Raw genomic sequence first — 26,422 nt, forward strand, 5'->3', positions numbered from 1 at the left:
TTGCTAAACTCGCACATTGTCTTGGCAATGTAAAAAAGCAAATAATGAATAAGTTGTTAATTGCCCAATCCTGCTGTAACTCTCAGTTCAATGTCATTTTTAGTTGTGACATACACATTGTATTGGTTTAGGTCTAAATGGTGATTGTTATGAGCTGATCTCAGCTGTGATTCAGAAGGTGAAATAGTAATTTCCTGTTAGGTCAGTTCAGTTAAGGCTTAGCTACGTGTTTGTCAGATTAGTTGTGGTTATTTTTTAAAAAATCATTTTAGTTCTTAGCACTTTTTGTTTGTTTAAAATTGAGATTAGTGAGCTTCGTGTGTATCCATGTGGGTTTGGTGGCATAGGATAATGATACTCAAAACGCCTTGTAAATTGATGACTTGTATTTATGTTTGCTATTTTGGCACAAAGCTAAACACTTTTTTCTCTGTCAAAAAAGTATATAATGATGAGAGCTTGTTTAAATGAAGGTATAAATACTGATTTGATCTGCGAAATTTCACGAACTTGTCAAATAGATATATATATTTTTAAAATATATTTTATTGATATTTTACAGAGAGTAAGGGAGAGGGATAGAGAGCTAGAAACATCGATGAGAGAGAAACAATCGATCAGCTGCCTCCTGCACACTCCCCACTGGGGATGTGCCCGCAACCAAGGTACATGCCCTTGACCGGAATCGAACCCGGGACCCTTCAGTCCGCAGGCCGACGCTCTATCCACTGAGCCAAACCGGTTTCGGCTCAAATAGATATTTTAATGAACGTATATGTACATTAACATTTCTTCCCCTATGACCCATAAATAAGCTTCAGATCTTGGAATTTCCTAGGAAGTTTCATGTAGTCCATAGTGTAACAAAAGCAGAGAAAAAAACAACAACAATCTCTGCTTTCCAGGTGGGAAAACTGAACCACAGCAAGAATCCATAACATTCCCATGACCATGCAAAACATTAAAAGATGACACGATAAACATATTCCTGGTCCTTGAGACTTGTTCCAAACATTGGACATGACTGAGTGTCTCCCTCCCCCTCCCTCCAGCCTCCCAAGAGTACTGGAAGGAAACCACATCCTGGGATAAGACCAGAAATACATCTGCTAAGAAGTTCTCGTCCATAGGCAGTTTCATTTCTACTCCCATCTCCATACAGAAATCCCTGTGAGTCAAAGTAGATGATGTGTGTACTAGTAATTGCCCACCGTCGGCACAATTCATCAGAAAACTCTCAGAGGAGAAGTATAAGAAAGTTTTCACTACACATCACAAGTACTGATGAGAAATCAGAAGAAAAAAGCTCCCTCAATATGGCAGGGTCAGGTCAAGTCCGATAACATGTGCCACACCAGCACAGCCAATGGTGAACTTGAGTCGGGGCGGCTGAAAGGCTTAGAAAAGACAGACAAGAGAATGAAAGCTGGGTCTTGGTGGGACGCTGCCTCTCTGATGGAGAGACAGCGACAGTGCCCACAAGCCATGTCTTTATTTTATAGCCAGATTTCCATGAGGCAAAGTAAGGGCATGTTAAAGATGTTTACAACATTCTCGTGGGTTACGATCCTACTCAATTACATTCACCTGAACTCTATCAAGCCCACATCACTTAGGCACATGGGGCCATGTGCTGGGACCATAGGTTCAAGCTTACAACTACAGCTGTTGGCTATCATTGTGCTGGGAGGGCTCTGCCCTCCAAGCTGGGACTTGCACGTGGCCACGAGAGGACTGTGCCCTCTCATCAGTCCAAGGCTTGGACCTGTCCAAACACTGTAGCCACGTCCCACAGTAACAGAGGCTAAGGCCCAGGTAGGCTATCTCTAAGTCACATGGCCTTTCTCTCTTCTTAGGGACTACTTGTCAGGAAGACAGTCTTATGACTTAACAACCTATCCCATTGAGGAGTTTTTTTATGATTGCATGTTCCTTGATTAGTAAGTAATTGGGTCCCTCATGAAGTTCCCTAGTATATGTACTGCCTAGCCCAGTGGTCGGCAAACTCATTAGTCAACAGAGCGGCAAACCGCGGCTCGCGAGCCACATGCGACTCGCGAGCCGCAGTTTGCCGACCACTGGCCTAGCCCTTTACTCAGTAGAGACAGATAGCCAATCACTAACGATGCATTCTCTCCTCTTTAGATTGTCCTATATTCCCCAGTTCCCTGGTAAGTTAGTTGTGAATGTGAAAGTGATGTACAGCCCCTCCGAGGCCTGGCCCACCAAAACCTTCCATGTGTCTCCCTCTTCCATATCTTTTTCTCCTTCCACCCACTGGAGTGGAGATGATGTCCAGGGTAACCCTTAAAGTCACATGTTATAAATGGCAGCGCTTCTGGAATGACTACATGGAGGCTTTTCCATCTTACCAACTTTCTCCCCATTCAGCACGTTATGGGAACAGGAAAAACATCTATTGTGTTTGAGTTATGTACATTTTTATGTCTATGTGATATAGTAGTTGATCTAATAGAATTAATACACCTTATTTTCTGGGCACTACTTAATTAAAGCAAGAGATTTGTAGAAGATGTGATTGGGTGTGTCAAGACAGGATTATAAATTCACTTCCACAGAAGGTAAAGCAAAGTGATCAGACCTGTCAGTACCTGGCAGGGGCAGGGAGGGTCAATGTGGACAGGAGCAGAGTCCTTTTCTCAGCCACTTGGGTAGATGGCCAATTCAAGATCTTAATTTATTATATTTTAACTAGAGGCCCAGTGCACGAAAATCGTGCATGGGTAGGGTTCCTAGGCCTGGCTGGTGATCAGGGCTGATCTGTGGGGTGACTGGTGGGGCAATCAGGGGGCCCCTGCTGGCACCCACCTTGGCTGGCCTGGCACCACCTGCTCACTGGCCTCGCCCTTTCCTCCCCCCACCGCCACTGCTGGTAGCCTCCCTCTGCGGGGTGACAGGAGGGGTGATCCAGGGCCCCCCGCTGGTACCCGCCTTGGCCAGCCTGGGGCATGTGGGCTGGGGGCAGCTCCTGCATTGAGCATCTGCCCCCTGGCGGTCAGTGCGCATCATAGTGACCAGTCATTCTGCTGTTTGGTCGGTTTGCATATTAGGCTTTTATTATATAGTATGTATTGGAAAGTATGGGCAATGTACCACAAACTACTGATTTTACCTTTATTTTATAGCCAATAAAAAGACAAAAATATTCATTATAATCCCCACCTTGCTCAGGGTGTTCCAGAAATAAATTCTTCTTCATGCTTAGGAGATAGTACCAGTGAAATGTCACAAAATACTCTCGTGGTTGGAAAGGGCCAGACAGATGCTCAGAAAAAGGACTTAAGGATGCTGACTCTAGGACTCCTTGCTCTTTCTGTGGCATTTTAGTTTCCATGGTTTTGGAACAACAAATTAGAAATTGACCACAGGCATCTAAGAATTATTCTTTATTAAAAACATGTTCATGAAAAGCCAAGAAATACAGAGGTGAGGCAGTGCCCAAGTCTTCTGAGCCGAGGTGGAAGGGCCTCTGGCTTTTCCAGCAATTCCCATTGGTGTTGTCATGACTCAATGGTCTGTTGCAGTAGGTTGTGGAAAGAGGCAAAGGGACAGCTGGAATACAAAGACATGTGCACAACCCAGAGCCATCTCAGCTTTGCCAAAACCCAAGTGCCCCCAAGGGAGTGTCTTGCAACATGTGTCCTGTTGAGAAAAGAGGTTGCAAACCAGGGGGTGATTGCAATAAACACCACTTGTGACAAACAGATTTGTAAGTTTAAATTTATTTTGTGAACGTCTATCTTCCTCACTAGACATTCAACTCTATGAGGGCAGAGACTGTCACCACTGTACCCAGCCCCTGGCATACAGGAGGTACTCAATAAATATATGTCAGATGGATGGATGGATGAATGGATGGATGAATGGATGGAAGGGTGACTTTCATCTAGCTCCAGTGTGAGTAGGAACATTCTGAGAGAGAGAGAGAGAGAGGGAGAACACATGGGTGCAAATAATTTTTAATGTTTGAAGATTGAATTAGGACTAATACATCTTCTAGATTATATTGTACCTCTTTCAATGCCCAAGCTACATTTTTCTATTACTTTGAAACCCAAAAGTGAATCCCAGTGTTTGCTTTGCTAGTAGGAAATGCTGATAGGGTGATGCCGTGGCATCGTCAGGAGAACAGATGCCACTCTCAGGTCCAGAAGAACTTGAAGGTAGCAGGGCACGGCAGGCATCATTGCTCCAAATGGGCCGGGCTTGCAGCTCCTCACTCCATCACTGCTCTCTTCTTCCAGCTTGAAAGTGGAGTACATGCTTACGTACTGGGTGGTAAGTGGGAGGAACTCTGATCAACAAGAACACTGGACACTAGGAGTCAATAGTATTTTACTGGCCACAGTATGACTGGACTTCACTCTCTGTTCTGACATTAGGAAGAATTTTATGCGTGAGCCAAGTTAAAATATTTTCCTTTGGTCACATTACTCAAAGAATGAATGAGCTATCACCCAGCAGCACTTGTCCACACTCCAGGACTCAGTTTACGCCTATTCTGAGGCAATCATCTGCCCGTACATTTTGTCCTTCCATCCAGTCTACTCTTGGGATCCAGATCCTTGATCCGTCTCCTACTCAATGCTATTTGCCTCATTATCCAGCATCTGAAAGCAAATAGTATCACATTGGTGCAATAAGACATTTGTCTGGCCAAGGTCTCAGGGATGGAATCAGGTTCAGTTGACCTGAGCATGCCTTTCAACATGTCCAGACGTCCACATCCCACCCCACCCACTTGAGATAGCTCCTGAGCCCTGAGGTCTGTGTCCCGAGAACCTCAGTTGAGAAATCACTACGGCAGCTTCACTGTTGCTCAAGAGCCTGGGTGTTATAGCAGCCTGGGGGCAGGTTGTCCCGAATGTTCTCCAAGTTTTTTACATCAGCCAGAATCCCATCTATGCTCGTCTCCAGCGAATGGAGTTGGCCTTGCTGGCGACGTGCCCTTTCCTCCAGCTCGGACATTAAGGGCCGCAGCTGGTTGTTGATCTGAGTCTTGGCTCTGAAAAGCTTCTGCTCCAATAAAACCAGCCCCTCTTCATCCACACTGCCAGGCTGGTCTATTGGAGGGAATGAAAAAGGAGTTTAACAGAAAAGAGTTGTGGGTTAGATCCCCTTAAACCCACATGGCCCTTCTGTACCTTTAACTAATTCTTCTTTCACTTGTCCAGAGCTAATAATATGCCATGCATTTATTTTTAAAAGGCTTATTTTAAATTATAAATAATCCAGAAAAAGTGTCGAGAGCACTGGCATAGTTACTGTGTTGTAAACAGTCTAATTCTGAGCTCTCCAGTTAAGCAATATGAAGCTTGGAATTCTCCTTCGATGTTAGAGTCAATAGTTCATGCTCTGAAAAGATAGGCGCTGAAGGTCATATGGGACTGATCTCATCCTAGGATCAGAATCAACCCCAAATTATGCTTTCTGAACCACCCTTAGACATTATCTTGCTGTTATCCATTGAAGGACCTGTCGAAACTGGCTGGGCTTCAGGCTTCATAGAGGCCAAGGTATGCTTTACTATTTGGAGGATGGGTTCCAGCTGTTAGGAAATGACGCAAGATTTCCTTCTGGCCTGAAACAGTGGGAATCTAGCTAGATATTGGTTTACTTCCAATATGAAACGTAGTCCCATTTGTTCAGGTATGTTTACCCTTAAGCAATTTAAAAGTGACATCAGCATGAAGAGCACTAGGCCAAACTCATTTGGCTTGAATAGGTTTGAGCGACCCTTGGTCATTTCAAAGTCAAGGTGAGGTGGCCTCACATATCTAAGCTGAGTGACAGTATTCGGTTGCATGAGTTTATTATACCTAGAGCAATTAAAATGCTATTGTTCCAGGACTGAACAGAGCAAATAGAGTAAAAACAACACATAACAAAAATGGACCAATCCTTCACCTGGGGCAGGAGAGAATTCACGAATTTAGGGTGGGCCCCTATGCCATGCAGAGAATGTTAAGTGTGGGGACAAAATAACTATATCCATGGGGAGGCAGCACGAGCTACTCCAAAAGAGCAAGAGTGCTGGAGACAAAGAGACCTCGGCTTGAATGCTGAGGGATCTGTGGGTCATTATTAGCCTCTATGAGCCTCAGTTTATACCTATGTGAAATAAAAGAATAAAACCACCTCATAGGACCTTATAAAGACTTAAATGATATAATACCATGAAAATACCTGGCATTGTGCCTAGCACCGTGGTCGGCAAACTGCGGCTCGTGAGCCACATGTGGCTCTTTGGCCCCTTGAGTGTGGCTCTTCCACAAAATACCACGGCCTGGGCGAGTCTATTTTGAAGAAGTGGCATTAGAAGAAGTTTAAGTTTAAAAAATTTGGCTCTCAAAAGAAATTTCAATCGTTGTACTGTTGATATTTGGCCCTGTTGGCTAATGAGTTTGCCGACCACTGGCTTAGCACATGTTTAATAGTTATCTATCTCTGTCTCCCCATTTTCTCATTAAAGGCCCCCTTGGTTTCGTTACCTTTTTCAGAACACTAAACAAAGCTGCTAAAATCTCAACTGGATTGCATTTTTTACCGTTACAGGGTATTTTACTCTTAGGGGCCCTAATGGGATCACAAAGCAGACGCATAAGGATAACAACACAGATAATATTGGTCTCTCAGGGTGATGATGATACTCAGGGTGATTGATCCATTTTTGTTATGGTGTAGTTTCTACTCTATTTAAGTTGTTCCATGGAACTAACAATGTAGAACTAGGCCTTTTCCAGAATGTGGCTGGAGTCTAATCAAATACCTAGTTGCTTGTCTGCTGTAGTCCAAGCTTGATCAAACAGGCCAAATGAGGGCCTGAAACAGTTCTACCTAAATCTAGAATTTTAATTCAAATCAACGTCTTTTGGAGGGTTCTAGGGAGAAACCTGATTTGTCGCCACACCGTGCCCTCTAAACTATTTCATCCTAAAATGTTGCAGTATCTCATGGGCCTACCACCTTTATATTTCTTCTGGGTTATCCACCAGGCAGCTCAAGTTGCCGCCGCCGCTTACATCCAAGTATAACTGTGGTTTGAGGAGGGACACATAGCAGAGTCAGCAAGTGATTCTTGACTTCCCAAACAGGGAGAAGCTTCCCCCTCACCACTTCCACTGCTTCAGAGAAGACTCCATCATCTCTCTCCTCAGTTCCTTCAACAATCTCCTGAGCAGCCTCACCCTGCCTTCTGTCTAACCCGCCTTAGCTCTCCTCTACACAGCCACCCAGTGATCTGTCTGAAATATACAGTGATGACGGTATTCTTCTGCTTAGAGCTGTCCACTAGCTTCTCAGAATCAAGGCCAGAGTCCTTAGCAGGACTTTCAAGCCATTCAAATCCTTCCTCCACTATTTACTTTGTGATCCATGAGACACTATTAATCAACCTGAGTTTCAATATGCCTTCCCTATAAACATTCAGCTCTTTGACCTAGGGACTTTCACCTCTAAGAGCAAATGTGCTCAGTAACCCATCTTAGAGATGCTAACTAACATAGAGTCCAGAAAATGTACAGTATCTGGGCCTGGAAAAGCTAACTTCCTGATACCCTTAAGGAAAGTTGAGACTCCCATTCATCGGGACTCGTGGTTAGTCTTCTAGAAAAAGGCATGGAGTATGGGGCTGGAAGCTGGGGGGTACTCCTACCTATTAGGTGTAGGATGCTGTCCAAGTTGTCAAGTGTATCTTGGATCGTAACTCCAGCATTCTTGGCTCTGTTATTAGCTCCTTGGGCTTCTGTAACCACCTAAGGAAAAACACATACAAACTCGTCTTGAAGGGTGTTTTCCATATTGGCAAGTTTAAAGGAATCTCCCTTGGAAAGCTGTGGGAACTCACCATCTGTATGGCGTCCATATCCATGTCAAACTCCCGCTCCTTTCTGGCCAGCTCTCCTTCCACTTCCCTCATCTCACTCTTCAGAGTGGCCAGTCCCTTCTCCATGGCCAAGGCCCCATCTGCTGTCACATTGGCTTCCAAGTTCAGACTCTCTATCTCCTGGGAGAAGAAAAGGAGCCAGGGACGGAAGGAAAGAGAGGGGTGAGGCACAAAAACATTCCAAAGACAACTGCAGAAAAAATACAGCTGCAGTGAGGCCCTGATAGAGTGAAATGAACAAGGAGAGAGACAGACTTGGGGACATACCCTTTCCAAAGCTCTGCCTCAAACAAGTTAATTTGGGGGTCTGTGCCTGGGGACTATGAGGGTCAGCACTGAGACACTGCTTCCCTCTCAGGGCACTGACCACCAAATGGTGAACCCAATAGGAACAAGTTGGGATAACACAGAGGGTGGGAAACTCATCTCATTCTCTGTCATGTTCCTTTGCTGCCTAAGTCTTTTGCATGACTTTATTCCCCGAGAGAGTTGAGTATGGGGTGCAGAGAATGAATGGGCTACAGCTTTGAGTTTTGTTTTCATTAGGACAAACCTTATCAACATCTTCGTCAATAGCTATTATTAAGCACCAAATTGCAGATGTCTCTGTGCTAGAAGCCATATAAGGGAGGCACATGAACTTGGTCTCTATCCTCAAGGGACCTAAAATTAGAGATTATTTTTGCAAGTCATCAAGTGGTCCAAGGGAAAGGCCAGTCCAAATATCAAGAGTTCCCTCTGGGCTGTCTAGAGTTGCATCGGCTTTGTAGAAGTCATGCTTAAGTAACAACGATAAAGCTCTCTTCCAGCTGAGAAGCACTCCTAGTGGAGCATCTAATGTATGGTTGTAAGTGTCACTAATCTGTCTTTCTCCATTACTAAAAGCTCCTGGGGGAGAAGGACTGGGTCTTTCTCATCTCCATATCCCCAGCCAAGCACAGCCTGGCCCACAGTGGGAGAAAAGAGAAAAATAAATAAGTAGAGCTTACATAGAACACAGAGACAAGGAACCTAGAACTCTAGAATGTCATAATCTTGAGTCAAAACACTGATGATCGTTGTTGTGTGTTGAATTGTGTGCCCCCCGCAAAGAAGTCTTAGCCCCCAGTACCTCACAATATGAACTTAGTTGAAATAGGGTTGTTGCAGATATAATTGGTTAAGATGAGGTCATACGGGAGTGAGCCCCCTAATCCAATATGACTGGTGTCCTTATAAGAAGAGTCAGAGAGACCTAGGAAGAAGAATCCCATGTGATGATAGAGGTAGGGATTGGAGCAATGCTGGTACAAACCAAGCAACACTAAGATTGACAGCTGCCACCAGAAGCTAGGAATGTTTCTACCCAGAGTCTCAGAGGAAACATAACTCTGCTGACACTCTTATTTCACATTTCTAGCCTGCAGAACTGTGGGAGAATACATTTCTGTTGTTTTAGGCCATCCTGTTTGTAGTACTTTGTTACAGCAGCTCTGGGAAACTAATATAATAGTCTATATAAAAACAATCGTGGGTGGTTTTTTTCATGGTGTTGTCCAAAAAGGGAGTTGAAAATAGAAGATTCTAGCACTCCGTCAATGATGGACTGTGAGTCAACCAACAAAAGGGGTGCCCAAGTGGATCTGGAGCCACCATGTACCACAACAGGACTCTGAGCCCTGTAGGTCAAAAGGGTCCTTGAATGCTCTGAAATGCTCTTTCCCATTCCACATGAGCCTTGTGTTTGGAGCTGCTCATGCTGGCCAGCATCTCGATTTCTCTTTACCTGTTCTATCTTGCTGGTGATCTCGAGGGCCTCCCTGGCTGCGTTCTTTGCCTTCTGGGCGTCAGCAGCAGCACTGCCCAGGGCTGCCTCTGCTTGCTGAGTCTGGTCACTGGCGTCGGTCACCTTCTGGCTGATGTAGGACAGTCTCTTCATGGCCTCTTCAGCTTCTGCTTTTCTGTCTCCAACCTGCAGGTCGAACTCTGAAATGAAGGTAAGGAAACATCGCCATGAAGATGGAAACAAACTTACACAACCAACTTACAAATGAAGATGAAAGAGGCTGAAGTTTTTAAGAAAAATTCCAGAAAGAGTGTTATTATTGCCTGGGAATGAGAGGGGTAGGGAGAGTTGTGGCTATTGCTCTTTCTTAGCCAGGAGAAAGCATCTTAAAGGAGGCCTTGAAAAGACCGTAACTTGTCCATTGTGAAGAGGAAATGACACTCAGCCTACCCGGGTCCCCATCACTGCAAGAATCTTAAGACCCCAAAGCAAATCAGAAGCAGATGGGATCTTTGAAGTCCAAAGTTTCAAGCCAGAGCCTTAAACTCTAAGCTGCCAATGACAGCAGTTGAGGGTTGGATTTTCTGTGAAGAATATCCCAGATCTTTAGGAATTCTTTTGGTGTGTGTTGTTGTTGTTGTTGTTGTTTAGTGAAGAAGCCTGAAACTTAACCAAAGCTCTAAGGCACAAACCTAAATTTCCTGGGATCTGGATGCTGTGACAAAGCTTGCCCCATAATCACAACAAATTGACCTATTCTGGAACCAACCAGGCTACAACAACAACAACAAAAAGAATGAGAAAGAAAAATATCTGTATGGTAGCGGGATGTTGGATCTGTGAGGGACCTTACAGATCACATAGCTTAACCTTCTCCCTTTAAAGAGAAAGTTGGGGTCTGGAAAGGCTTTGTGACTTGCTTATGGCCACACAGCCAGCTCAGCCTGGTCACGGGGTCCGGCAGAGATCGGAACTCAAGCCTTATGACATCTAGCTCAATTCTTTCCCCTGCATCAAATATTAATGAAAAAGTTCTTTATAAAGTTATTTATTAAGTGTCTATTAATACTCCCAATGTACCTATCACTTAGAGAGATATATGAGGATTCAAAATAAAGCAAAGTCATGGTTGCACTTTTAAAATGCTCAAGGGACCTGAATCAGGAACTACTCACCTCTGAGGTTCTTTAAGATGTTCTCAACTTCATAAAAAGTGGCATTGCCCATACTTAGTGCTTCTTGGGCTCTGCTTTTAGCAAGGTTGGCCCGGGAAAGTAGCTGAGCTGATTGCTGTAAAAAGGCAGATGGAACAAGATTAGTGTAAATGTAACATATACCTGGGAAGTGCATTCCTGCAAGCAAAATTGTTCCAACACATTTCTCTTTGTGACAACAGAGTGCTGTGACTCACCTAAGAGTATAGTGGTGCTGGAGCAAACCGCTCCACAATCTGGGACAAAGCAAATACTATAACCCAATGACCCAAAAGGATCCCATTCAGAGAACAGTCTGTAGACCATTATCAGAGATAAGAAGTTCTGCAAATCATAATTTTAAACTCTGGATACTTCCTGAAGCCAAGCTAGCAGAAAGGCTGGACCAAAATCGGACCCACAAGACCTGGGTCCTATTCCAGTGGGTGAAGATGAGCTAATTATATCAAGGTCTCTATATCTTAGTTACTTCCTCTGTATGTAGTAGTACCATGATCTTTCAGAGAGTTTCTATTTCCCCCCCATATTTATTCACATGGCAGGCATTTAATGCATATTTGTTGAGTGAGTGCATTAAAAAGATACCTGTCTCTCATTTTTTCCATTCTGTAAGAGCTGCCGGGTTTCTTCTTCCCAGTTTCCTAGATTGCTTTGCACACGCTTGAATTCATCCATATGCTTCATCACCAGGCTTGAGAGAGAATCAGCTTTTTGTCTGATCCTCTTTGCTTCTTCCTGTGAGCAAAGGAAATGAGTACGTCAACTTTCTGCTCATCAGTTACCACACCAGTCTTCTTAGGACCTGCCATCGTTGTTTGAAAACAACAACATTGGCCCAAAGTCTAACAGGCACAATGCCAAAGCAGATCTCCCCCACACCCCCCAGGCATCAAACAGGTCTTCTTTTTAAAACTTATTTTTAATTGTAGTTGACATATAATATTAGTGTCAAGTGTACACCATAGTGATTCAACCTAAAAAGTGATCACCATAATAAGTCTAGTAATCATTTGTCACCATACACTGCTATGACGATATTCGATTGTATTCCCTATGATGTACATTACATCCTTATGACTTACTTTATAGCTGAAAGTTTGTACTTCTTAATCTCCTTCCCCTTTTCCACCCATACCACCATCCTCAAAGAGGTTTTGTGTCTGTTTTCATTATATTTCATGTTTTATCATATATATAATTTTGTGGGAACCATTGCGAGTGCTTTTTGTGGTAGGTAGAAAGCCAAATCTTCTTAATCTAAGTTTGGAATTGATGACAGAAATAACAAAAACTACAAATAACAAGAACACATGTCTTTTGAGTGGCTATACATAGTATTATAGATTTCACCTAAATGTAAGTAACCAATTTTATCTGTAATAATTTCCCACAGTTTTCAACAGTCCCCAAAAGTAGGGAAGAGATATAAAACCTTTATCCATAAATTGGTTCAGGATGTGAGCCGAGGCCTTTTCAAATACCAAGACTGGGATTAAAGCACAAGGACATGGGTAATGAGAAAGCTACATACTCCTCCCAAACTAAGCAAGAAAGGTCAGCATTGAGACAAAACTGAACGACTGAACGATATTATGGAACCAACCCCCAGAGAAGAAACCAGCACGGCTCGTCTTCTGCTCATCAGCACACAGGTGAGATGTCCTTACCTGCAAGGACTGATCAGTGACTCCCTGGAGCTGAGACATGGAATTGAGAAGGCGGAGACTATGTTGATAAGATTTATCTGCTTCAATGTCAGTCTGAGTGGCCTCCCTGGACAACTGCTGAGCCAGAGACTTTGTTTTCTCTAATCTGCAAAGGGGAAAGATAGAGGAGTTTGTGAGAATTCACTCTTTTTATTAAAAGCAAAAATCCATCGTGTTGTCTTAAAAGTATGTAGTTGGGATTATCAGGAAAGCCAAATGAGGTTATGTGTCAAATATGTGCTCCTCTACCATCTAAACACAAGCCTTAAAATTGATCTAGTTGGCTAAGGACAATTCAATCCGTTTCCCAAATTTTTTTTAAACACATATAGGAATCCCTTATTTTTAAATGTATTTTTATTGATTTCAGAGAGGAAGGGAGAGTGAGAGATAGAAACATCAATGATGAGAGAGAATCATTGTCAGCTGCCTCCTGCACACCCCCTACTGGCAATCGAGCCCACAACCCGGGCATATGCCCTTGACAGGAATCGAATCCAGGACCCTTCAGTCCGCAGGCTGATGAGCCAAACCAGCTAGGGCGTTTCCCAATTCTTGATAATATAAATATATTGTTGTTATATCCTCCATTCCACTAGGTGGATTTACTCACATACTCACATCCTTTAAACACTACAGAGGGTGGCCATATCTCCAAGCATGCAATATCTCAATCAAAACACACATTTTACTTAGATTAACCAACTTGTTCTTCTTCCAGCCTTAAAGGCATCTGTTTTGCCCTAAAGTAAGCCTTTCATTCTCTTGTCCCTCTTAATATTAATATATTTTTTAAAGAAACACAGTTTGCATTATGCCCCAACATTGCAGATGACATTGGTCCCGTGAGGACCCGCTGAAACATACTTTCCCACAAGCCCTTGCACCACGGAGCCGTCCAGGCTGCCGCTGCCGCCTCCTTCCTGAATAGCCTTGCGCGCCAGTGACAGAGCTTGTTTGGAATAATCTTCGGTTTCCCTTGCCAGTTGCTCCATGTTCCTGGCTGACTCCTCATGGCTGAAAGAATTAAATGGAGAATTTGGGTTTTCCTAGCAAGAGCCTCCTTGAGGCCTTTTTATTTAAATGAAGGGAGAAGAGCGCGGGAACTGGTTTGGCTAGAAATGCTAAACAGAATTGACCCAGTTAGGTGGAATTAGAGGAACTGTCAAGAAACAGGAGGTGTTCTGCAGGAGTGGCCTCATGTCATCGACTTGTGGGCGATATTTTCCATTTATGGCATACCCAGGAGAGGCCGGGGGTGGGGCTCGGGGTGGCTGGGAGCAGTAGCGAGGGGATAAAATACTGCGTTTATAAGCTGTTTTCTGCAGGGGGAAAACAAACAAAAACCCCCAAACCCTGGGTCTATTTCATTCAGGATGAAACCTTACTCATGTGCTACAACTCTAAATGGGCCATCACGAGGGGGGACAAAACCAATCAATAAAAGTCCCCCACATGCTTTCGTCCTCCTGGTTCTGGAAAGCGATAAAAACAAACACTGAGGCAGCTCATGCTACAAAACCCCAATCCAGCCCCCCGTGCAGACTGCGTTCCATGTGGGATCAGCAGAGCACGCTACCCTGGGGAGCAGTGGGCTCTGGGCAAAGGTCTGCAACATGGCAGCACTGTCAGGCAGGACGGAGGAGCTGCCTGAGGTCATGGGGGCCCAGCAGAGCTGCTGTTCAGGGGGAAGGCCCCCTCTGTAGACTCAGCGCCCCCTACCCCCCCAAGACTCGTTGCTCCTTGTTCCCAGGCTCGCTGTGGGAGCCTGGGAGTCCCTCAAAGCTGCAGTGTATTCTTTTCCAAGGGCGGATTCATTTCTTGGGGCCCAAGGACTCACATCTGACACACACCAAAGCCATGTCATGAGTCACAGAAAAAGCTGGGAACACCCTGACCCCCAACTTCTGCCAAATGACCATGTCTGGTGGCCACCAACATACACGAAAAGGGAAGTGGTTAAAAAATGAGCCTGGAGGTCATGAATATGGTGCTTGGGGAGGGAACGCCCTGCAGTGTTGTTCAAGTCTGGCCTGGCAGGGATGGTCAGAAGCAGGGGCACCCTCTCATCACGCTCACCTGGTTGCTAATCTCATGGCCTCCTGAGCCAGACTTTTAAAGTCATTTGGTCCAACGTAGTGGTCTGGGGAAGGAATGTTCTGTGAAAAAGGAAAATTGGTTAAGGCTTTGTCCTTGGCCATGAAGCCTAAGCAAGTTTGCATCTTCCTGTCAGAACCACTTGTCATTAGCCACACGGCATTCTACACCATGCAACACGGAGTCCCAAGTCACCATGGTCATTACAATTAAAAAGAAGTATAGGCAAGAATAAGGTTGAAATTCGTGTTCAAAATAAATCTGGAGAGGTAGAGATGCATTAAAAATATACACGTTTATATTTTCATATGTAGTCAAAGTCCAGTGGACTATATATCAAGTTATAATGGTGGTTATTTCTTAGTAATGGGATTACAGGGGGGTTTTATTTGTTTTCTAAATTTTCTACAATAAATTTTCCTCAGTATAGCATCTGATTGTCTTCTAATTTCCTTTATTCATCTCCCACCTACCCACTTACATAATTATCATCTTTGCCTTCTTTATTCTGAAATAGAAGAGTGCTCATTCAAACTTCTCCCTCCTACCATACTACAAACTACATCATCAAGATAATCATACTGATAACAATTTTTTCCCTTTACCTTATTTTTAAATTTTTTCCCCATTACCATTTATCCCTCATATACCCTCTTCCACCTCCACCCAGCCCCACTAGCAACAATTTTTATTTCCCATTTTCAGAACCATGTTTCCATGCCCTCCTTCCTTTACTTTTCATTTGTTCTTTCATCTGTTTCTTCATTCATTCCTGCAGCAAACATCACAGCCACACACTGTGCTAGGGGTCTGAGAATGTGAATACGAACTCAGATCCTGCTCTCTGGGAGCTAACAAGCTAGAAGTCAGGCAGAGAGAAGAGAGAAGAGACAGGCCCAAGAGGAAGACATGGTTAGCAAGAAATGAATCAGGGAGAATAACATAGCGCAGTAAAATGGGAAACGGGGCGGCCGGGGAGGGGTGGGGGGCGCTAAAGAACACAAAATTAGGTGTGACTGTTTCAAGGGAGAGAAGTCCAACTCTCTGCCAGATGGACGAGAAAACCTGAGAAACAGCCAGTGAGCCAGTGATGCCTGCAGGCGGGTCTCAGCACCCTCAGCCAGTACCACCTACTGTGTTGTGCAGAGAAGACCTGCTCTCCTCCACGCTCAGGCGCAGCTGAGTGATGAGCCTTCGGGTGTCCTGAACTCGATTCTGATACTGACTGCCCAGGGCCTGAAACCTCTCCACAGTCATCTTGAGCTCATCCAGGCGGTTCCGGTAGCTATTTTCTTGGCTCCTTGCCTTGGCCAACCGGAGGCTGAGAGACCGCATGGCCCCTGGACAGCAACAAGGAAAGGGAGGATGAGCTTTTTTGAAGTCAGCACGGTGATCAATCATAATAGAGGGCTGACAAGGGGACTTCGACTGGCCTGTGGCAAGATGGTGCAAACCCAATAGATGAATGCATGCAACTGCTCTTTTATCTCCACCATTCATTTCCCAGAGAATGTCACAGACAGTCCTTGCCCTTCCGCAAGGGCTGGGCAGCGATACCCGCTGAACTGGTACCCACAGAAGAGTCTGAGACCTCGGGTGGCAATGCTTTCTAGGACTATGCATTCTCTCCTGTCTGAAGGGAAAGTGGCCTCCATCACCTTCTGAAATCTGGGCTTCTCTCAGCATGTCCCGAAGGGCCTGTTCAGCCTGCTGCATCCTTCCTTCCAGCTCCGCGTTGGGTGCTCCTCCTCCACCGCCCTGAGCCTTAGAAACCAGGTCCTCCAGGCTCTGGAGCTGCTGCACAAACTGATCCATCTGAAGCCACACAGGGAAGAGGATCAGAACACATCATGGTCGGACACCAGGTATCCAGGGGATAAAAGCTAAAGGCCCAGAAATGCGTAGCAGGCCACAGTGGTCCAAAGTTCAGACTCTAGCCATGACTAGTTTGGCTCAGTGGATAGAGCGTCAGCCTGTGGACTGAAGGGTCCCAGGTTCGATTCCGGTCAAGGGTATGTACCTTAGTTGCGGGCACATCCCCAGTGGGAGGTGTGCAGGAGGCAGCTGATCAATGTTTCTCTCTCATCGATGTTTCTAACTCTCTATCCCTCTCCCTTCCTCTCTGTAAAAAATCAATAAAATGTATTTTAAAAAAACAACAGCAAAAAACAAAGTTCAGACTCTAGGCCTAGACTCCTGGTCCCGCTACTCACTAGCTATGTGACCTTGGGCATGTCACTTCTTTTACCCATAAGTGGGGATAATAGTAATAATATCTCATAGAGTTATTACTTGGACTAAATATTTGTATAGTGCTTAGAACAGTGCCTGGAACAAAGAAAGTGCTATAGAGGGATGGTTAAATAGGTAAATTTTAAAACAGGCTGCCTGGCCTGTGTGGCTCAGTGGTTGAGCATCGACTGATAAACCAGGAGTTCATGGTTCGATTCCCAGGTTTCAGGCTCAATCCTCAGTGGGGGGTGTGCAGGAGGAAGCTGATCAATGATTCTCTCTCATCACTGATGTCTCTAACTCTCTCTCCCTCCCTCTCCCTTCCTGACATCAATAAAAATATATTTTAGAAAAACAAGTTGACTTAGTCCTACATTTAGGGTTCTATTTGGGTCCCTTCTTCCCCCACTCCTCATTCCAGTAAGATACTATTTAATAATTAACAACAACATCAATTTCATTCTTCTCTGGAATATAAATGAGACATTTCTGGAAGCCATCTCTGTTTAGACAGCCTTGAGACCTTCTGGACTCCTCATATCTTTTGTGTGTTTATGTTTTTCTTCATTTATCTTACAAGGACAACTCTTGGGAAAAAATCCTAAGAAGTGGCATATTATAGTGGGAAAAATCACTGAACTCAAAGTCAGGGGCATGGGTGGGATTCCAAGGTCCACCTGACCGGGTGACTTTAAAAGGCTGCACATTTTTTTAGACTGTTTTCTCAATGAAAACTGAGGTCAGAATGCTTTTTCTCCCAACTTAACTAAGCTATCACAAATACCAAATGAGACAATATCTACAAAAGCGGTTTCCAAATGACACATGGAAGAACATAAATCAGAAGTGTTATTACTATTATAATTTTTAATACAGTAATTTTTAAAGAAAAAATAGTAACCCTTCCCTCCACCCCCCAAGGAGACTAGGCGGGTCCTAGAGCTATGGCAGAAACACCCAGTAGACACTGAAAGACTTTACTCATGAGGTGAGGGGTGGTTAGCATGCACACCTGAATCTTCACTTGATCATAGCAAGCTGGACAGCTGGTTAATGCTGCGTGCTCACAGTTGAGGCCACCAAATCCTGGTTTACAGACGCAGCTGCCATCGCTTCGACACTCCACAGGCTCAGAGCCCATTGGGTTACAGTTGCAAGCTAGAGACAAAAGACAAACCATTCCTATCAAGCTAATTCCAGAAACTTGAGGTATAGCAAAATAAAAGGAAGATCAAGTCAGCATTCATACTGTGTCATTGATTCATGTTGGGTGAGATGCACCTCTGGGCTATGGCTCTAAGCACATCCCTAATACAGTTAGGTTTCAGGAATCATCTGGCGAGTTTGTTTGCTGTCTGTGGGGTGAAGAAATATTACAACAGCCCATCCTTTCTAGTGGCACTTATTTTTCCCTCCTGTTAAATTGTAAGGCTGGTGGAGATTCAGCAGGCACTCTGACTTTGCTCACAAGGTGAACGGCATTTCTTCTGGGACTAATCTGTGCCAGACGTTGACTTCTTCTATTTTACAGATGAGGAATATGAGCTCAGAGAGGTTAAGTAACGTGTTCAAGGTCACACAGCAAGTAAATGGCCAGCTCAAAGGAGAACTTGAAAAGAGCCAATGCCCTTTTCCTTCTGTCCTGCTGCCTTTGATGTATGAAATGCAGTTAAGAAAGCAATACCTTTAATCAGTCAGTCAAAATAATTGTGCACCTACTATATGCCACATTCTATTCTAAAAGCTGAGGATATAACGGAAGGTGAGACATCATTCCAATGGAGGTACAGTAATTCTCTGGGTTGCTCTATGTTCGGTGCTCACAAAATACTCAGTATCTATAATAATCTATAATAATAAGAGCATAATATGCTAATTAAACTGGACGTCTTTCCAGACATCCTTCCAGACAACCCTGTGGATGAAGCCAGGGCTGCAAGGAAAGCCTGGGTCCCGGGTGCCTGCCGGTGGCCTGAGGGAAGCCTGGATCTCAGGTGCTGGGTGCTGGAGGGAAGCCGGTACTGGCAGCCGGGGGAAGGAAGGCCTACTCTTGCCCGAATTTTGTGCATCGGGCCTCTAGTGTAGTAATAATTATATATCTTACTGTACTGTCATTATTTGCTTACATATTTGTGTCTTCCTTATTAGCATATGAGCTCTTTGGGAGCTGGGACTGACTTACTCGTCATTATAACCTTAGTATCAAGCTCCACGTTGGATACCTGGTAGGTGCTTCACAAAAGATAGCTGAGTGAAGAAATGTATGGTCTAAAGCCAGTGAAATCCCTATTAATAGCCTCTTATAACTAGAATTATATAGTTTACAGTATACTTTCTCTATGTTGTCTTATCTTTGCAACCACTTTGAGTTAAATATTTTTCATCCATATGAGGAAACTGAAGCTCAGAGAAATTAATTGGTAGAATCAGAATACTACAGTAGGTATGTTAAAAAACTGGACTGGAACTCAGTAGTGCCAATGCCACATGGGCTTTTCCCGCCATGGGGTACTTTCTAGCACATCACAGCAAACCCACAGGTTGGGGTCAGGGCAGGTGGGATTCGTGCCCCTGGGTAGAAACCCCCGGTTGCAAGCCCGGGTTGCACGAGTTCCTTGGGCATTTCCAGGGCGGACGCTCTGGTGTCAATGGGAGGCTCTGGGCTCCTGCAGACGCCTGGGGAATCAGGTGTCCTCCAATCTGGGCCTCCAGAGCCACTCTGGACCTTGTAATAAGCAAGCTCCTAAGTTCTGGGCACCAGGCCTGTTCTGAGACCCTTGCGACCAAGGGGTGAGCCTGTGGTGAGGCCAGCTCCCTGGAACTGAACTTGCTTCTGGAATGTCACCTGGGCAGAGGTGGGACAGGAGGGCTGAGCCAGAGGCCCGGGCGGCACATCCACGCTCTGACCTGAGCAGCATTAGGAACACCCCAGATAGCTGCTGCTTGGAAGCCGCGTCTCTGTAGGAGACGTTTGACCGTTACCTTTCTGTGCATCAATGACACCAACTTCCCGAGAGGGTCTCAAACTACTTTACCGCCCACTCCCCGCCCCGCCTCAGCTTGTTCAGGCTTAGTGGCCAGTCATTTATTCCTGTCCTATAACAGGTGTGCCAGCCACTTCCCTGCCTACCAGCCTTTGGACTGGGCAGAGCCTGGGGCCCCACGTTATCTCCTCTTCCACTTAGGAATGTAAATGTGACCTTGTTCACTTCTCCCACCTGGCTTTCCCCATTCAACACCCGCCAGCTCTGTGCTCCAGCCTGCTACAGGGGAACTGGTCCAAGGCCCAACAGGCGATGGATCTGGGCTGTTCATGGGCCAGCTGGTCAGAGAAACTGAAGTAGCATCGCAATACTACCTGCTGCTGGCCTTGCCAATTAGCACGTTCTTACATGTGTACATACCAGCAAGCTTGCGTGTGCACACACACACCTGTTTGGGGACGCAGTCCTACCTCGACACTTGTCTGCTGGGTTGGGAGCCAAGGGGTCCCCGAAGTAGCCTGCTTTGCACTGGTCGCAGTGGGCGCCGGCTGTGTTGTGGATGCACTTGAGACACCTGCCCGTCAGGCGGTCACAGTTCCCGGAGGCGCTGGGATCTACGTTGTTGTTACACTGACAGGGCTGACAAGACCTCAGTGGGCCACGTTCCCCAAAGGGGTCCCCGAAGTAGCCCTCGGCGCAGAGTTCGCAGCGGGCACCTGGAAGGAACAAATGGACAAGTCCCGGGTGTCATCCATCGGCAGCGAGACCAGACTCAGAGGCAGGAAGCACTCATGGCGTCTAGAGAAGCTTTCCCCCTGGGCCCCAGAACAACAGCCTCAGGAGCAGGCCCTGGCGAGGGGTTGGCTCTTGCTCTCCAGTGAACTAGATGGTGGGGCGAAGCAGGCTTGGAGCAATACTCCCAAGGCTGCCACTGACAATGAACTCTCCTTGCAGACGGACATTTCCAAGGTCACTACGTGTTCCTTCTTTACCTTGGTTCATTTTTAAAAATTGAGCCAAAGCACGTCTTTTGTCTGAAAACTTCATCTCCTAATTACAAACCTCCTAAGACAGCTCAGATGTTTCCTCCCTGTACACCCAGCCCTTCCTCAACCCACTTCACCTCTCAGGCATCGAAATCGTCATATCTTTAGAATGAGCCCATTTAGTATTATAATTCCCTAGAAATTTCTTGGAATAGAAGCTTGGTCCGCGAATTCATGGCATCAGGACAGGTGGCGCGGGCCTTACCAGTAACCCCGAGGGGGCAGTTATTGCACACGACCTCCTCTGTCTCGGGCATCACTGAGCAGCTGAACCCGTTGCGACAGGGGCATGGCTTGCAGCTTCGGGGGTCGTGCGGATCATTGTAGAAACCAAGGGGGCAGTCAGCACACCCGATGTCAGGATTTTCATCCCCTGAGTAACAGTCCCCTGGGAGGCAGAGGAAGAATGGAGACGCAGACATGAGCAGGGTAAAATTTGACACTTCCTGCAATACGGTGATGTCGGGGGTCAGAGCTCAGTGACCCAAAGCCTTCCCCTCTGAAGCTTTCCTCCACGCATTGGAGCACTAGCATTCACCTTGGCCCTGGTACCAACTCTAAACATGGCTGAGAACCTGCATCTCCCCCTCACTCTCCCATGCTGAGGAGACATGCCCTTCCTCTCCTCCCCTTAGCTTCACACTGTGCCCCCGCCCCCTCCCCCTGCCCTCACCATGTGTCTGTGTCCCAACATTCATCCAGGCCTTGGCACTGCCTTTGATCTCCCCATATAATTCTTGCAACTCGACACCAGCTCCCCGCCCACCCCCGGCACTGAACCAGGACAGCCATTTCCTGTAACCCAGCACCTTTCCCACAACCTCGTGGCATTTCCACAATGAAAAGGATTGAGTGTCACAGAGCACTGTGTCCATCTTCCCCGACTCCAGCCCGACTTTCCTTAATCCTTTTCCATCTCTGAAAGGAGTTCAGGCGCAGGCTTTCTTACACAGTTCTAGCTCATCCGCAGGAGACCCCAGTCACTGGCTGCACCCAGCCCCTGGTCCAGGTGTTCATTTCACTCACCTGTGTCTGGGTCGCAGGTCCCTCCCCCTTGGCAGTTACATGGAATACAGGCGCCAAAAGGTCCCAGTCTGGGTGAATCTCTTTTGTAGCCAGAAGCACAATCCTGGCAGAACTGCCCCTTGTACCCAACAGGACATACACATTGTTCAACCCAGGGTGCCGGGGCTCCGGAGATGGGGCGGGCCGAAATCAGGGTCACGTTGTCCAGGTACCCAGTGCCTGCAGTTGAGAGAACAGGTTAGACAGAGCAGGTGGCAAGTTTAAATAAAGATCGACAGGCAGGCCTCTCTTTGGGTTTGATCTTTCCTAACTCACTGTCATAGGGGGTGTCCACTCACTCCACCATGTGTGGAGAGGCACAGCCGTCCGTCATGACTGAGCCACAGGCTCTGGGGTCAGAAGAATCAGAGTTTAAATTCTGGCTCCACCCTCTCAGGCTGTGTGAATTGGGTGAGTCACATAACCTTTGCATGAATGTGTCTCCTCAACTGTGGAAGTAACAGTGCGATCTACTGCCCATGTTTGCTGTGAAAATTAGATGAGACAACGCATATGGTATCACGTGCCTGGCACACAGTAAAGACTCAATACGTTGTTAGGAAACACCTTTCTACGTCCTGTTTTATTCGCTGCATCGGTGATGTGGGAATGGCACACACAGCCGTGGTTCCTTTTCACATGGGGGCCAAAGGCTGAAGGGACGCTCACTTCAATAACTTCAATCGGATTCTCAATAAACAGAATTAACAGACTGTGTGATGATGTGTGAACGTGCTAGCACCGAGTGTGATCCCAAAGGAAAAGCTGCGCAAGGGGTAAAGCGTCTGCGTCACAGGTATGGTTCCCAGCTAAGGGAGTGGGCCCGTGTGTTGTAGACTGTCTTCCAATCATCAGCTTCCATCTAAATTCAGAGACTCTTTCTAGCAAGGAAGCATCGTTCACTCTTCATTGGTGCCAACACCTCTTTTGAGAGAAACATTCCTTTTTAACGACTTTTTCTAGAATCGAAAAATTCAACGCAGAGACTCTACACTGAAACCTTCGAGCAGTTTATCTACTTGTTTGGGTGGCTGAACGTTAGCACACTGAAGCAAATGAAAGGAAAACCTAAAGGCGGGGGCGGGGGCGGGGGCGGGGGGGAGGAATCCATTTCTCCCAGTCACTTACTGTATTCTCCGTAGGTAGCTCGGATCCAGAGGGCTGTGAGGTTCCGCAGTAACCTCCGGTACTCAAAGTAACTCAGCTGGGGGCTCCAGTTGCTGCTTGGATGTTCATTTAATCTGCAAGATTTAAAACCAAAGGCTTAAGGATCCAACTCTTTTCAAGTCTTACCATTTGTACACCTGATTCAAATTATGCCCGGGAACAGCCAAGCCCCTTCACAGCCCTGCTTAGAGAAGAGGCAAAGGGCCCGCAGCCACATCCTTGTAGGCACAACATGGAGCTTTCTCACTCCTTGGGAGGCAAGCCCCACAGGACGTGATGGGCGGCATCCCCGCGTAGGAAGCAAGCTCCAGGGTTCGTGGCGTCCAGTGCTGGGCCAAGTCCTCAGAGACCACTTTCTATTCTTGATCACGCAAAACCCCATATTAGAAACATCTCTGGGTTCAAGAAGTTCTGATCCTCATCTCAGATCCTCAAGAGCTACCATTCCTTTTTTTTTGTTTTTGTTGTTTAAATAATTTATCTGAGCACATTTCAGAAAGTTAGTTTCCACCTTCTACATCTAATCTGTCCTAATTAGGCATCACAGCGCCTCAACTCCATCACATCGCCAGCCCCTGAACTATTCTTTTTTATGTTTTTTGGTTTGTTTCCTGGATTTGCTCTCCCAGGAACGACCCTGACCCTTTTGTTTCATTCACCGACTGGTTAAAGTTAACTGTGCACTTGGTTGGCACCAGAAGCTGTATTGGGATGGAAGACACTGGGGTGAGGTGGTCAGCATCCAGCCGGGGGAGTCGTAGGTGAATAAATAATTATGACACAATGCAGCGAGGGCTATAACTCATGCATGCACAGGCTGCCACAGAAACCCACGAGGTGACTGTCAATTCACCTGGGATTCTGGAAGGTTCACACAAAGGAAAAACCTATAAGCTGAATCTCAGAGAGTAAAGTGCCCCAGGCTGAGAAGGTGGGACTGGGTATTCCAGGTAGGAGGGCTGTGTGTGTGCCACTGGCATACGTTGCGCTCCGTTATTTAAGTACACACTGTGTGTGTGCCTTCTAACTGTATTTCCCTTACTGCTGCCCTGGGTTAGGCCTCCAGCAACTGTCGCTCGAACCACTGTGCGTGTGTCCTGATGGTCCAGTTAAGGACCCACCTAAACTATCCTCCACATGGTATTTGCACCAGCCTTCACACCTGATCATACCACTTATTTTTTTTTTTAAATATATTTTATTGATTTTTTACAGAGAGGAAGGGAGAGGGATAGAGAGTTAGAAACATCAATCAGCTGCCTCCTGCATGCCTCCTACTGGGGATCGAGCCTGCAACTAAGGTACATGCCCTCAACCGGAATTGAACCCGGGACCCTTCAGTCCGCAGGCCGATGCTCTATCCACTAAGCCAGTGGTCGGCAAACTCATTAGTCAACAGAGCCAAATATCAACAGTACAACGATTGAAATTTCTTTTGAGAGCCAAATTTTTTAAACTTAAACTTCTTCTAACGCCATTTCTCCAAAATAGACTCGCCCAGGCCATGGTATTTTGTGGAAGAGCCACACTCAAGGGGCCAAAGAGCCACATGTGGCTCGCGAGCTGCAGTTTGCGAACCACGGCACTGAGCCAAACGGGTCAGGGCGATCATACCACTTCTTGACCTCCAGTGTCTCAGTAAGCTTTCCATTATCTTACAGGCATGGACAAGATCTCAGCACCTTGGCATGACATACAAGGACCACCCTGTGGGTCCTTCCCCAGTCTTTTCAACCTTATCTGTCCATCTCCCTTATACATGCTATGTAGTAGCCATAAACAGCTCTGCCAATTCCCCCCGTATTATGCCCTTCCACACCCTCACCTATATCGACACACAGTTGTCTTGATTTTGTCCCTGGGAAAGTACTGCCCTTCTTTCTGTTCTCAGCCCACATGCTCCCTCCTCTGCAATGCTTTCTGTGACTCCTCCAGGCAGAACTGGGCACTCTTTCCTCTCCTCCCAAGTCCCCACAAGCATGCATACCGCTGAAGCAACTTTTGTACTGTACTATGTTTGCCTTTTGACATGTTAATATATTCTACTAGACCATGAACTCTTGGAGGACAAAGACCTTATTTCTTCATCTTGATTTCCAAGCTTCTAATCAATACTGAGCACTTAGAAGGCATAGCCCCTTTCCCCAACCTCTCTGTACCCACCATTCAAAATCCCCATTCCACAGGAGAATGAGCAACCCCCTTAGACACAGGGCTGTCCGTGAGCTCACTCCTCCCTCCTCTTTCTCTGACCTCACTTCTCAGTGTGTTCCTCTCCCCCACTCCATGCTCCACTCATGCGTAACTACTTGGGAGTTCCCTAAATCACAACCTTACGCAAGCATAGTTTCTCTGCCTTGTTAACCTTTCCCCTTTTCTTTCCTTAGAGAGTTGCTCTTCACTGTCACATCTTCTTGAAACTCTTTCCTTGATCACTCCAGTGTGGGTTAGTTTTGCCTGTGTGTGTTCAAAACCCGTGTCCACCTTATCTATCTTACAAGCTGCACTGTAACCATTTGTTTATTTTTCTCTCCCATTAGCCTGTGAGGGGCTTGAGGGCGGGAGTCATGTCCTGTCTCAGCACATAACATCATGGCTGGTACATAAAAGGTGCTCAGAAAAGCTTATTGAATGAACAAATGATGATTGAGCGAATGAATGAAGGAACTGGACTGCAATCACAGCTTGTTCTATTTGACCCACTGGTGGTCTCTCTTCTTACCTGAATGTGTAAGTCTTGGTGATCCCACAAGGCAGTGTCTTGCCAAGTGGCATTAAGGGAGCTGTGATCCGGAGACCAGCACCTTCCAGGATCACGTCGTGGGCAGATGGGTGTCTGCCTCCCCTGTCCACACGGTAGTCAAAAGACAGGCTTTGCCCATAGCTCACCTGCTGATTCCCGAGAAATTTGGCTGTGAAGTAGAATTTGAAGAGATTGAGATCAGTGTGAAGCTGGAGAAGCAAATAGGGAGCAAGTCTGCACTAATGTTGGCCATTTCTGTTGGAGTCCCGTATTATCCACCCACCACCCTGCCCCAAACCCCCCTTTAGAAGAGACAGTTCATGGCACTGGACATGGCCACACTGCTGTCAGCTACAAAGATGGGTTAGTTATGGAAATATGAAAAGGGCCTCAATATCACACAGTTCCATCTATTCGATCAGTGGTCGTGGACCATGAGTGGTCCGTGAGGTCCGAAAGGTTGGCGCCCGCTGTATTAGGTGATTCATAGCATGGGC

The 26,422-nt window shown here is 46.1% G+C and overlaps 1 protein-coding gene across 1 annotated transcript in view; it reads right to left on the minus strand.

The window, feature by feature from the left end:
- Positions 1–638: 638 nt before the first annotated feature.
- The window catches only part of LAMC2 (laminin subunit gamma 2), a gene marked incomplete at its 5' end in the record, with an annotated part of 59,313 nt that continues 33,529 nt past the window's right edge, over positions 639–26,422 (minus strand). The window contains 17 exons of the mRNA XM_080649100.1: positions 639–5,084; positions 7,676–7,775; positions 7,868–8,026; positions 9,672–9,871; positions 10,847–10,961; positions 11,471–11,620; positions 12,553–12,697; positions 13,459–13,608; positions 14,671–14,750; positions 15,823–16,028; positions 16,347–16,503; positions 17,933–18,078; positions 20,375–20,620; positions 21,156–21,338; positions 21,977–22,195; positions 23,144–23,256; positions 25,905–26,094. Coding sequence (XP_080505226.1) covers positions 4,831–5,084; positions 7,676–7,775; positions 7,868–8,026; positions 9,672–9,871; positions 10,847–10,961; positions 11,471–11,620; positions 12,553–12,697; positions 13,459–13,608; positions 14,671–14,750; positions 15,823–16,028; positions 16,347–16,503; positions 17,933–18,078; positions 20,375–20,620; positions 21,156–21,338; positions 21,977–22,195; positions 23,144–23,256; positions 25,905–26,094 — 2,813 coding nt within the window. The 3' untranslated portion in view covers positions 639–4,830. The remainder of the gene's footprint in view (positions 5,085–7,675; positions 7,776–7,867; positions 8,027–9,671; positions 9,872–10,846; positions 10,962–11,470; positions 11,621–12,552; positions 12,698–13,458; positions 13,609–14,670; positions 14,751–15,822; positions 16,029–16,346; positions 16,504–17,932; positions 18,079–20,374; positions 20,621–21,155; positions 21,339–21,976; positions 22,196–23,143; positions 23,257–25,904; positions 26,095–26,422) is intronic.

Source organism: Plecotus auritus (assembly GCF_963455305.1).
Source record: "Plecotus auritus genome assembly, chromosome: 12".
Lineage (NCBI taxonomy): Eukaryota > Metazoa > Chordata > Mammalia > Chiroptera > Vespertilionidae > Plecotus > Plecotus auritus.